Genomic DNA, 12,779 nt, shown 5'->3' on the forward strand with positions numbered 1-12,779 from the left:
TTAGGAGTTGGTAACTTTGATATTAAATTACAAAAGTTGCAGCAATAGAATTAGCTACCACATTTTTATGTTATTAGGTACATCTATTCGACATCGACATTCCTAATAAGATTACTTTTCGAGAGAGTGATTCACTCAGTCCTGGTAACTCCCTAACGACGTTCGATGTGAAGGGCTGCAAAATAGGTATTGGCATTTGCTATGATATTAGATTCGAGGAAATGGCACGCATTTATCGGAACAAAGGTACAGTAACTTAATCGATCAATACTTAACTAGCAAAAAATTAAATATCTTTCTTAAATATATTCTATATAAAATTAATATAATCTGTAACTCTGTATAAAAAGAAGCTTAATTTAAAAACCAGTATATTTGCTGAAAATGAAAAAAATAAAAGAATTAAAAGCACAATAAGAGGACTGTCCTCGCATATTCAGAAATGATGGAATATGAACCGTGCAACTACGAAGTTAATTGGTATTCGGTGGCTTCATATTTCCTGCTTCTCTGGGTTAGGTTGCCAAATGCTGATATATCCAGCGGCATTCAATATGACCACTGGACCATTGCACTGGTCTTTACTTCAGCGTTCCAGAGCGAATGATAATCAATTATACGTTGCCTGCATATCACCGGCTCGTGTTCCTTAAGCAAGTTACGTCGCATGGGGACATACACAGTTGACCAATCCCTGGGGAAAGATTCTTTACGATTTGGAAACTCAAGAGAATATGGCAGTCACCGATATCGGTAATTTACAGCTTAAAATTAAAAGCGAGAGATCCATGATGTAATTAATTTTTAGTCTCGTTAATTTATCGATTTAGCCATCTTCCTCTGTATTTGTTGAATTTATTAGTAAGCATTACTTATTACTTCGTATGTTTCTTTTTTCTATCAGATCTAAAAGTTGTTGAGGAAGTAAGGGCTCCGATACCTACATTTTCTCAGAGACGTACAGATTTGTACGACACTGTCTGTAAGAAGGAGTAACTCTACACTAAAACAGAAAATGTTTTTTTATAATATTTCTACTACCATATCCTTTTTTTGTGAATTATTACTAATTTCTTATCATTTGTACTAAATGAATGACTCAATTAAGAAAACCAAAACGTTATAAATAATAATCTGTATATCTTGTGTATCAACATGTAATTGGATATTATAATAATATAGGAATGCTATAATAATATAGGATAATAATATAGGAGAATAATAATATAGAAAAAAATACATGTTACGCATACATAAAAGACCCCTTGATAGTAAAATTTATGATCAAAAGGCAATTACGTATCGTTTAACAACATTTAATTTATAACACCTTTTAAACATTTAGACAGATTAACACATAACACTTCTTATATATAAACATCAATTCGAAGTTATCAGCTTGGAGAAATTGGTCGATTAATACCTGTAGATTGTCTGTCTCGATGAAAGACTTAAAGAGAGCAAAAACATGATAATGCCGCTAATATAATATTCCTTCTTTCTTGTATCTGTCTGCCTCTCAGGTCGTTTTACTAATTACAATAAGTAATTTCGACTTCTTTGCGCTCTCTTTTAACGCATTCGAGACCGAAAGAAATTCATATCAGTCAGTAGGCAAGGGTATAATATACATATTTTATATATAACTTATGTAGTAATGTATATATCATGTTAATTTCATATTTTTTTCAATATAGAATATTGAATATTTCAATATATTATATATATATATATATATAACTGTACATAATACATTATAGAATAACATAGTATATAATTTTATATTTTAAAAATATGAGGCATACTATTTAAGATTGTCATCGATTTAAAATCAAAGTATGAAAAGGATACCCTGGAGAGAGTAAAACACAGAATCATTCCAACTAAACATTCAGATCGTACCGACACCTAGGTATCGTCTTACAATTAAATCTCGGTCTCGAATGGATTAAAATGAAATACATACTTGCAGCTTCAACATCTTCAATATCGAGGAGATTCAAACTTTACAAATAAATGTAAATTGCGATGTAAAACAAAGCGATGTAAAAATGGAAAAAGGAGGAAAGAAGGAACAGGGAAGCAAAGAGAAGAAACGAATTTTTCATTTTCTCGAAACTGGATCAAGTTTCAATGCGTTAAAAGAGAGCGCAAAGAAGTCGAAATTACTTATTGTAATTAGTAAAACGACCTGAGAGGCAGACAGATACAAGAAAGAAGGAATATTATATTAGCGGCATTTTTGTAGCCATTATATATGGTTTCGATCGCATAATTAATCAGTATCAACTTACCAGTCTTTAACGGAAGGACAAAAAGAAGAGCAGACGGCACACAGACCGCAATCATGATCATTTTCAAGTAGAATCTCAAACTGCCGTACATCTTCGAAAACTTCGTTAGTCGTAAGGGATCAAAGGATGATGTCCGCGCTGCGGAAAATAGATGAGAAGCGGCTATTTCAACAACCACCGTGTAGGTACTGCACTAGCCAGAAGTATCTGCGACAGAAATCAGAATACACTCGTTTTCGCATGGTTGGATCAATTTCGCGTGGGACTAACCTGATTGAACCTAACGCGGGATAATTGCTCAACTCACGACTTTAACCAGCCCGCTTGATTCTCTGTAAATGCTTGAAATTGACGCTTGGATTCTTTCCAGATTAACTAGCTTTGCCCCTCCCTCCCTTTATCTATTTTCTTAGATCGACTTAGACTGCCACAACATATTATCTTTCTTCTCCTCTTTTCTTTCCTTTTGATCTTTTAAAGCCCTAAATCGCTGGCTATTTTGTATACTATATATTTTGTACACTCAATTACTCTGTAAGTCATAAGTACATATGTTTTACAACGTTATTTGTCATATTTCAGTTAAACCCCAGAAAAGCCAGAAATATATTTTCAGCATGTTTTAACGCGCCCCTGGCAAAGATCTCAAAAACGAGTTGCGGCACAATTTAAAGCGACAAATAGCATCGCGTGTCTCGTTGTGGTAACACACGTTTCGCCAGCTTTTTAAAAGCGCTCTCCGTCTGCTTTTTCCTCTCTTCCCTGTCTCTTCGTTTTTCCTTAATAAGCGAAACCATTTTCGCGAGGACGAGAGTACGGAAATGACGTACTGGCAATTTTGTTTTGTGATAATACAAGCAGCTCGGTTTCAGTGAATTAAACTTGGCCCCAAGCTTCTACTTATCTACCTTCCTTTCCTTTATTTTCCCTTCTATATCGGTTTTGCGGTTTTCCACATTTCCATCACAATAAACCATGTTTTTTCTCGATTTTACATGTTAGCCAATGATTCACGGCAAAAGCGTCGACTGTAAAGATATTTGTAGTTGCAATAGCAACAAGTATGTTTTCTCAAATAGAAAATATTGGGAGCGTACACGCTGGCAAAACAATTCATGAATAGCTCGTCCTCTGCTTGTTATTTGTTTCGATACTGTTAGCAAACAAATTCATGAAACATACTGGTATAGCGTAAAATGAACATAAAAGTTTTGCGTACACTTGAGAGCTGAACTTTGGTTGTTATACGTATATTATATATATATATATACGCACACAGTTATGTATATGTATATATATATATATAGAAAATTCCTTAGAACTTTGAGCTTAATAACATATTAAAATCATTAACATTAAGGAGGTGAACTTTACTTACCAATTACCAAAGTTTCTTCCGCCAAATAATACATAAAAATTGAAAAAGATAATGTAACTAGTTTTAACTTTTTTTTGTGTTATAATTTGAATCACTCGATTTATCCGACTGAGGATGGTCGATCGCAATCTCAATTTATACGTATTCTCATCGCATGAAATAGATCACATGAGGGATTTTCAAAAGTCGATGGAATATTAATCGCGATTAATTATTTGTAGGTGTATTCTGTGCGGCTAAAGCAGTCACCTAATGAATTATTGAGTGCCAGGAATGTTAGCGGTAAACAGGATTGCGGCTATGAATGATTCTCTAATGTCTATATTAGAGATGAATTTGATAATTTATCCTCATAATATGCAATCCGCTTTTAAGTGGAAATCATAATTAACAATTTCTGTTTGATTAAATATGAAGAGCAGATAAATCGATACGCTTAAATCAATATTAGAATTTCTTAACATTTTATCAAATATTTTAGCACTGTAAAAGCGTCGTAGTAGAGAAATATTAGGTTGTTCCAAAAGTTTCTTTCGTTTTATAAGAAAGTAATAGATGTACAACATTTTTCGTTTTATATTATTTTATTGAATTACGTGTGATCCACCTTTTTCCAATTTAATGTAAAATAATATAGAATAACATAAAACAAAATATGTTGTGCATCTGTCATTTCTTTATAAAACGAAAGAAACTTGGGACAACCTAATAGGAATTTACTTTTATTATCCATTATAAAAATGGATTGTTAATCCTCTAGGAGATACGAACAATATAATTACAATTAATAAGGAATAAGCTAGCATAACTTAAACCAGCTTTTGCAGAAAGCTATTAGCTAAAGATGTTTATTAAACAATGACAACATGAATTTTCTTAAGTACCCCATTTGGTACTTAATCTACTTCGTAAGTACTGTGTGTCCTAGCCTTCAAAGGATGCAATTTTAACCAGAATGTTTCACATTACTTACCCGTATTATTTCCTTGTAATATAATTTATATTTACATTATCTACGTTACGTTACATTCTACGCGTTAATGTAATGTGATTTTTATTTCTAATCGAAGTTATTCAAAATTTGTAGTATCTCAATAAAAAATTAACAGCCCGCAAAAACTTCACAGAAGCATTAGTATCTTCGAAACTATTGAATTCAAATGGCTAATATTCTTTAACAATATGCATTCGACGACGTTTATCGAGAGAAGTATGTGGCGTAATAGTTAAACTTTCAATTCATATACATATATCGTTTATGAAAAAGTAGTCATTCTGCTTTTGTGATCTGTGACACACTATAAATTCTCATAAGCTAACTAACGCCTAATCTTCTGTAACGTATTAATATAATATAGGTATGTATATCTCGACTTTGAGCAACCAATTGGTGCTAAATAAGCTTTAGTACATACTTCTTACACGTAACAAAAGACCAGTTAACATCTCTGCTCTTAAAAGAAAAACGAAAGGAGCTCTGAAAAGCTGCAGAGTTCAGGTCGAATAACACCAGCTCAGATAAATGACCCTCTAACTTACCTTTGTCCTCATCGACGTCAGTGATTTTAAAGCTAGTTATAAAGTGCACTTCTCAGCCAGCGTCCACGGCAGTCAATATTATTTAACGGGTCTTAACGCGATGTAAAAAGGGAAAAAGGAGGAAAGAAGGAACAGGGAAGCAAAGAGAAGAAACGAATTTTTCATTTTCTCGAAACTGGATCAAGTTTCAGGCTGCTCGCCAAAGAGTCTGTAGCTAACGAGACAAGATTAGACAAACCACGCTTTAAAATTCCCACAGAACTATAATAATCTTCGAAATCAATACGATTCGTCGATCCATCGCCTGATTAAAAAATGAGATAGGATGAAGCTCACTAGTCGGCCTTTGAACTTTCAATAGCGCTTACGGCTCGTATACTCTAGTTTGAATGCTACAATGTAAGCCAAGTCAGCTGTAACTAGCGTTCGCATGATTGTCGCTATCTATTATTCACGCGTTACACGTTCACCAGACAAACGCGTCTACCGGTTGACATTGTTTTCTGTCCTGAGTTTCAAAGCAATTATGTTGCTTCGTGTAATCAAATCTCGCCAAACTAACGATAAGTTCTTGTTTGATCTTACACAGTTATTAAAACTATACAAGTTAAACCAATCTAGCCTAAACAAGTAATGTCGTTATATATTCTTTTTTAAATCTATATATTGTTTAATAAATCGTGGTTAGGATATAGTAGCTGACAAAAATATTCGGACAAATATATTTGTAGAAACATTTTAGGAGTGTATTATGCATAGTGGCACTATTTAATACTGTACTGTGACTATCATGGTCGTGTTGGTATTATTCGAAACTAATCTGAAAATCTGTATGGAATTTGTAAGATATTTAGTACGAGTACTGTGCATTACTGATATGTACACAACCGAGACGAGATAACGAAGGTACTGCTCTCCATCGTTCATCGCTACGCGTTGCTAATAGCAACGTATAATGCATATATATCTCGCAAAGACCATAAAAGTACCCAATGGAACCACTTTTAATATTTGATAATAATGTCCCATTACAGTTTCGTCATTTTCAATTAATTAAACACGACCCTCTCTTTAAAAATTAGAAGATAAAATACGTAATACAAATCTACTCGAAATCTTTTAAACCTTACGGACGACCTTACGGACCTTACTTATGGTCTTTAAAAGCAGCAGGGATTAGCAGAATATTAACTGCGAATTTTTCTTGGACCGCAGCATGCAATATGAAATATGGTTATTAAAATGTACACTGAAAATTTCCATTATCCATAAGATACTCGTGCTTGTAGGACCTTGAAAATGAATTCTTAACCCAAATAGTCGACTGCGATACTCGAGAAATTTTGTGAAGCTGACGTCAATACCAATATGTACCGTCGTTGTGCTATTATTTCGTGATAAGCCGTATTGATTGCACTTCCATTTCACGGAATTAATTTTTCCACACAAAAAGTGCTAACGATAATCGAAAAAAGAAAAATATACTACCACTTTTCGTATCAGCATACACAAGCGCACTCGATTTTACACGAGTATACAATTTGCAAATTCGACGGAACGATCGGATTTAATTATTTTTTCGATATTTCAGGCATCAAGTTTTATTTACACATCGAACGTTGAAATACGGCGAAATACAAAATGTACAAACCACTCTGGACATTAATTAACTTTAAACGTTATTGATTAATTAAAGAAACCAACCATTGTGTTGATTTTTACATTTTGAAAAATTGTTATCCACTTTTGCTTTGTTTAAAAATTGAAAAAAAGATACTTTTATTGTAAGTCACGAGTATCTCTTTTATTTATTTAAACTTTAGATCAAATATTACAATTTATAAATATATCATTTATTTAGATATACTTGTAATATCTGTTTTATAAGTTTGTACAACCATTTATCTATTTATCTATTTTATTTGCACATAATCTTTATAGACTGATTTTGTAAAGAATAAAAAATTGTGATTCTATTTAAAAACGATCGTGTCAGACTCAAGTGATAAGCGATATATATTTCAGCGATATATATATATTCAGATTTCACCATCACATAAACGGTGCTATTGGAAACGTTTCACAATAGACGTCTTATAAGCGCCTGCGATGTCCGTCATATGTAAAGCTATACCACTGAATCACGGCCGCCATTTAGTGATTAAGGTCGATCACTTAGAGTTGTTAATCCGACATAATGGCGAGCAATACATCGAAGACATTATTGGAAACACAGTTACAGTTTAATTTCATTGAGCTTATTTGCAAATAAATGTGTACAATATATTTTAGAGGTTTTAAATATTATTGCTGACTAAACTTCGCGTCTGCGCATCATCTTTCTTTAACTTTTTTTGCATTTTCTTATCGACGCATGAAGACGAAATGCGTAAATTTTATTATTTATTTAAACATTACTATATTGTGCTCAAAGTAGCGGAATATCGTTCTATTATCAATATATGAAGAACTAAAAGAATTAAAAAAGAATTAAAAAAATATGTAGTTCAATCAATACTTCGTGTATTTTTCTATCTCCACAAGACAATATCCGGACCAGTTACGCTTACAGTATCAACAAAGATTTGTCCAGCCATACGGAATAAGTCGTACTCAGTAGTTTAAAAGTATTAACCGCACGAACTCCAGAAACACTTTTGAAGTAACTTTCGAACCAATAAATCCCCGAACTAAGAACTGTCATATTTCGTCTCTATTTATCGAATATTGTGAGAAAATGCAAAAAAAAAGAAGTTAAATAGAAAAAGTACTTGGAAACTTAAAAGAAAAAATCTCGAAAAATCTCTTAATACTTTTTACTGTCGTCTTGAGACGCACCATATGTTAAGCTTCTTCGTAGTTACAACTTTTACGGCAGATGTAACGAACTGACAAATGCTTCGAATGGCGCGCGCGCGTCAACGCCTACACTTAAATTTTAAATAAATGTTTTTAAATAAATGTTTAAAATAATACATTAAATGTATTAACTTTCTTGCGCAATTTCATTTAATTTCTTACGATATGGAGGGTTTAATTACGTTTAAGATATCTATTTGAATCTTTTAAATTCGAAGCTTTTTAAAAAATTACCTTAAACTTTATAAAATTAAATCGTTTTTCCACTTTGTTGTATCATAAAATAGTTGCTTAAATTCAAACCTTACCGTCGTCTTGAAATATTCTATATTTTCCTCGTCTTAAAAAATCTCCCTACAGAAAGAATAAAGAAGAATAAAATCCCATACGTTAAATTTCACGTGATTGATGGAATACATAACGATAGCGAGAACTAACTAGCGACAACAAGCAACCATTAGCAAGGACAACTGGCGACTATAACTGTCGTCTCTATGATGTATGGCGACTAAGGAGAACAGCCAGCAACTACGGATGACATGTAACAACCAACTGCCCCACTTCTAAAAGGCAACTAACTTGCAAACCCTTTGATGGTTTCTGTAGCGTGATATACCCCTTGAACGTGGTTAAAGAATGTGGTCGCCGCTGGACGGCGGTTTGACAGCAGAGCGATCTCGCCAATTCAAAGCTTGACATTACAAACTACCGAGAATCATTAGGCTCGTTATCGAGCATCTAGCTTTCAGAAGGTGCTTTATCATATGATATGACTTCACGATATTTTTATAGCAAGAAGAATGGCCAACCTCTAACAAAACAAATTTTTACTAAGTGCTGCATGTGAGCTGCAGGCCGGCCTACTAGGGAAATTTGACGAATGAATAAACTAAAATATATACGAATATATTCGTTATATCATAAAATGCCCGCATTATGTTCTCTAACACCATAGAGGAAACTAAATTTATATATTAAAAAATTGGAATACCTGTTATAAGAGAGTTAATTAAATTCTAACCTATCGATGACTCCATAAAAACCTTTATTTCCTAAAAATGTATATCTTCCAAATTCTCCTTAGAAAGTCTCATAGAGAAAATATGAAACCTGAAAAGTACATCACGCTGATACCTCGATCAACCCTCGTGTTTCGCAGTCCATGTGTCCGAGCGATGAATTCCCTCCAAACAAGGAAAAACCAAGGGGAGGTCTTCTTCGAAGGACATGAGAGGGTAAGGGAAGCAACGGGAACGATGATCACGCGATATACTGGCGGCGTACGTATAGAACGGCTGTTGCGAGAGAGTTCGCAAGAAACAAGAAGAAAAAAGGAATCGTAGGCCGACGCGACTATACGCTGTCGACGGACAAACAGCGACTGAGCCTAACTGAAACGAACTCTGTCGCAGTATGAGCACAGGCTACGTTCGCGGGTCGATCGAACACGTTCTGCGCCTTTCCTCGGCACCAGCGTCAAAACCACCCTCGACGAGCGCAATGCACTGGTGCACCTGCAATATTAACCATTGGTCTTTCCTTTTTCGCGCGATATTATATCAGCACCTATGATACCATTTCAAAGACTGCAATCAAAACATTAAATACCGCATTAAAGCCATACAATAATTCGCAATATTCATTCGTAAACGTTATTGTATATGTGCTTAATTAATCGTTATTATGTTTCGAATGATTTACTACCTCATATTCCATAAGCAGATATATGGTTCATTTTCATCTCAAGTACGATATAATTTGTAACAAATATTTATAATTCACAATGTAAAATATTTATAATTCATTGGAAATATTATTCTATCACGGTATAGTGGTCAAATTTCACATAAATCACAAACATATGGTAGTCAAAAGCTATACTCACGACATGACAAATCATGATGATGTCATGAAAAATGGCGTCCGTCCATATATATTCAAACGCAACGAACAAGTTCGAACTTTTCGAGAATAAACGATTTGTTCGATAACATCTGTCGCGAACTTCTCTTCCTTTAACGATAACAATTGACAACTAAAGCTCGAGAGGCTCGTAAGGATGAACAGCGACGAGTATCTAGAAGCTATGTACTCACCTGGGCAAGGAGACTCCAACACCAAGGACGTTGGAAGTTTCGAGAAGCGAAGATGGAAACTGAAGTAGCACGTCAGGTCAACTCTGGCAAAAACTGCTAAAGAAAGAAAAATCCAACTAATTTGTTTCCAACAATAAAATGAAATTAATTTGTTTCACAAATTATTAACTGGATATTATTCAAAAATTATTCAAAATTCGCTTCCGCTTAAACTTATTCCAAATTACTTATTAATATTAGAAGTATTCAGCATTCCATTAGAATTTTTAAATTGTACTTACTTGGCCATTAATTGTGGTGGTAAAGGAGGTGCAGGTGGCATTATATCAGTCATCGAATTGAAAGATGGTCCCGGTATGAAGCGATGTTTATACGCATTTGCTTCTTCAGAGTCACAATCCATTTTTTCTACATTATATTTTTTCGAATTTACATTTGTAGAAAAATTAGTCTCACAAGTCTCGTCGTTCTCTTCATTGAATTTCTCTTCCAAAGCTTTCTTTTGTTGTGCTATTTGACTTTGCAAACCTTCTGATTCTAAAAGAGAACTCAACTCGACTTTCTCTGTATTACCATAGCCTAAACACAGAGTAAAAGAAATTTTTGTCATTTAATAGAATGACTGAGTGCCATTCAGTTACTGTCCTTACAGGCAATGTATTAGAATTTCCCGTGCATAAATGTATATGTATAAACGTTTGCCTTGATATATGTAGTAATAATCACTCGTCTAATGAGGAGAATTATATTCCAAGCAGCTAATAATGAACAATAAGTAACATGCACGTTTATGGTTCATGACCCTATATCCCACGGGTCTCCCCATAGACATTGACAGGTACTCCTGCCCAGTTAAGGACCTGCTGAATGACACTGTGATAGACTATGCGAAAGCCTTTACTTCATATATATATGTATTTTTAGTACATTTCTTAATTGACATAACCATCATGCTAAAGATATTACCTACAAATTTTACAACACACGTGCTGTTGAGGTTATTCGGTGTGTAAACAGAGAAAACACGTGGATAAATTGTAAGGTAGAAAATATATTTAAATAGAAGTGTAATAAGTAAAAATACAATTTGAGCTGGTCCAGATCCGCACGCTAGCGGTGTTACCTAATAACTGAAAAACCCCGAAGCCAACGTCGCCTGTCTACTGTTTATGGCCTGACTTCGTCGCAGTCTTTTGTCTACACGCTGTCGATGGCTTCAGTGCTTGAGAAAACTAAAAAAGACCAGATGTAGAGTTTTCTTAGATGTGGTAACCACTTCAACACGTGCCATTGTTTTCGTAAATTTTTGATATTATAGCTTCATAAATTTCTCCATCCTCTGAGTATATTGCACGATAAGGTGCTCCTATGATCCATTTCTATAGAGAAAAGATGTGTATACAAATAAATATAAGTAAATAGCAAAATAAAATAATTTGCTTCTTAATCAATATATTTAATAATATTCTGTATCAAATTTGTAATATTCTATCAAATTCACAACCTTGTGTAATTTACTTGCGTGTTTAGGCTGCTTAAGATTTTGTAGGTTTTCTTTCGGTTGAGAATTTCCAACATCCATTCCCATTCGCTTGATAACTTCTTCTTTTGCTAAATTTATTGCTTTATCATATGCTTCTATTAATGCACTATCATCCCAAACATTATCATTGGCTGTGTCTGTATCCTTTTGAGATAGCAAATTATACGTTATTAATATTGATACATGTATTTTATTATCAAACTATTGCAAATTATCATATATGTCATTTTTCAAAAATTGACTAAAAGGTAGTGGATACTGTTAATTACTATTATGCTAAGATCTTGTACTAAAACCATTACGTTTCCATTTCCTCGTATAAAAAGAACATTCATATCATCTGCCATTTTAAAATAACATCATTTAAATATTGAATTTGCTTCTGAAATATTAATTTGTCTCATTTTTTTAACTCTAACACATTGTAAACAATGATGACATTATACCAACTATAATACTAAAAATCTATTCCCCATTCATTCGAAAGATTATTTTTTGAAGCAAGGTTAACATTGAATGTTCCCAAACTTCAATAACTGTATTTTACTTTCTTTACAATATCTAACAATATATTAGAATACTATAAAAAAATATTGTATGCACAAGAAACTGTTTATAGCGAAATAGCAAAAGAATTAATCACATATTATAACTAAAACGAGATTGTTAAGTAGATTATATTATACTGCATATGCGTTAGTGTTTCAGCTGGTAAATATAGTATTTATATCTGAAGATAAATAAGATTTAATTCTATAAAATTGCATAATGAATTATACATCTATCTATTACTATTCGTATTTCCCCTTAGTTGTATGTTGTCAATAGCATCAATCACGAACATATAAATAAATATAGAAGAAACCGTTCGGAAATGGAAAGGGAAAAATGAACATGGAAGACAAGAAAGTTTTCTTCAGGTTTAGCGTATGCGTGATACGCTTTGAATGTCTCAGATAAAGATAAAGATATTCTGCTCATTTCTATTTGTTCCGCAGAACGAGAAATTTGTTGTCTTTCATATTGGTTTTTACGATTCAATTTTTGGGCAGTTTTCCCTAGCGAGTGTC

General features: G+C 33.4%; 1 protein-coding gene and 1 long non-coding RNA gene across 3 annotated transcripts; one reads left to right on the forward strand and one right to left on the reverse strand.

Annotated features, from left to right (window-relative positions):
- The first annotated feature begins 224 nt into the window (after window positions 1-224).
- On the forward strand, window positions 225-4,117 carry LOC117216125. Of its 2 annotated transcripts, none has more exons than XR_004489306.1 (2): window positions 225-246; window positions 3,894-4,117. It is a non-coding gene; the product is annotated as an uncharacterized LOC117216125 (long non-coding RNA). The 2 variants fall into 2 exon arrangements; XR_004489307.1 differs by lacking the exon at window positions 225-246 and adding an exon at window positions 2,242-2,475.
- A 6,262-nt stretch (window positions 4,118-10,379) lies between these two features.
- Window positions 10,380-12,093, reverse strand: LOC117216126 (survival motor neuron protein-like). The gene is made up of 5 exons (XM_033462646.1): window positions 12,012-12,093; window positions 11,671-11,853; window positions 11,451-11,545; window positions 11,133-11,155; window positions 10,380-10,745 (listed from the first exon to the last, which is right to left on the reverse strand). Exons 1-5 carry the CDS (start codon window positions 12,054-12,056, stop codon window positions 10,444-10,446), a joined length of 648 nt encoding a protein of 215 aa, XP_033318537.1. The 5' UTR covers window positions 12,057-12,093; the 3' UTR covers window positions 10,380-10,443.
- Window positions 12,094-12,779: the final 686 nt, after the last annotated feature.

This window comes from Bombus bifarius, unplaced genomic scaffold, assembly GCF_011952205.1.
Source record: "Bombus bifarius isolate JDL3187 unplaced genomic scaffold, Bbif_JDL3187 scf7180000010183_frag, whole genome shotgun sequence".
Classification (NCBI taxonomy): Eukaryota; Metazoa; Arthropoda; class Insecta; order Hymenoptera; family Apidae; genus Bombus; species Bombus bifarius.

What these genes read in the sequence shown, in the direction of transcription:
- LOC117216126 (XM_033462646.1), bottom strand. Translation starts at nt 12,056, where the DNA reads ATGGCAGATGATATGAATGTTCTTTTTATACGAGGAAATGGAAAC. An exon ending in ATTTACGAAAACAATGGCAC is followed by an intron (nt 11,156 to 11,450) that starts GTGTTGAAGTGG and finishes TAACCTCAACAG; the next exon opens with CACGTGTGTTGTAAAATTTG. An exon ending in GTGTGTTGTAAAATTTGTAG is followed by an intron (nt 10,746 to 11,132) that starts GTAATATCTTTA and finishes CTCTGTGTTTAG; the next exon opens with GCTATGGTAATACAGAGAAA.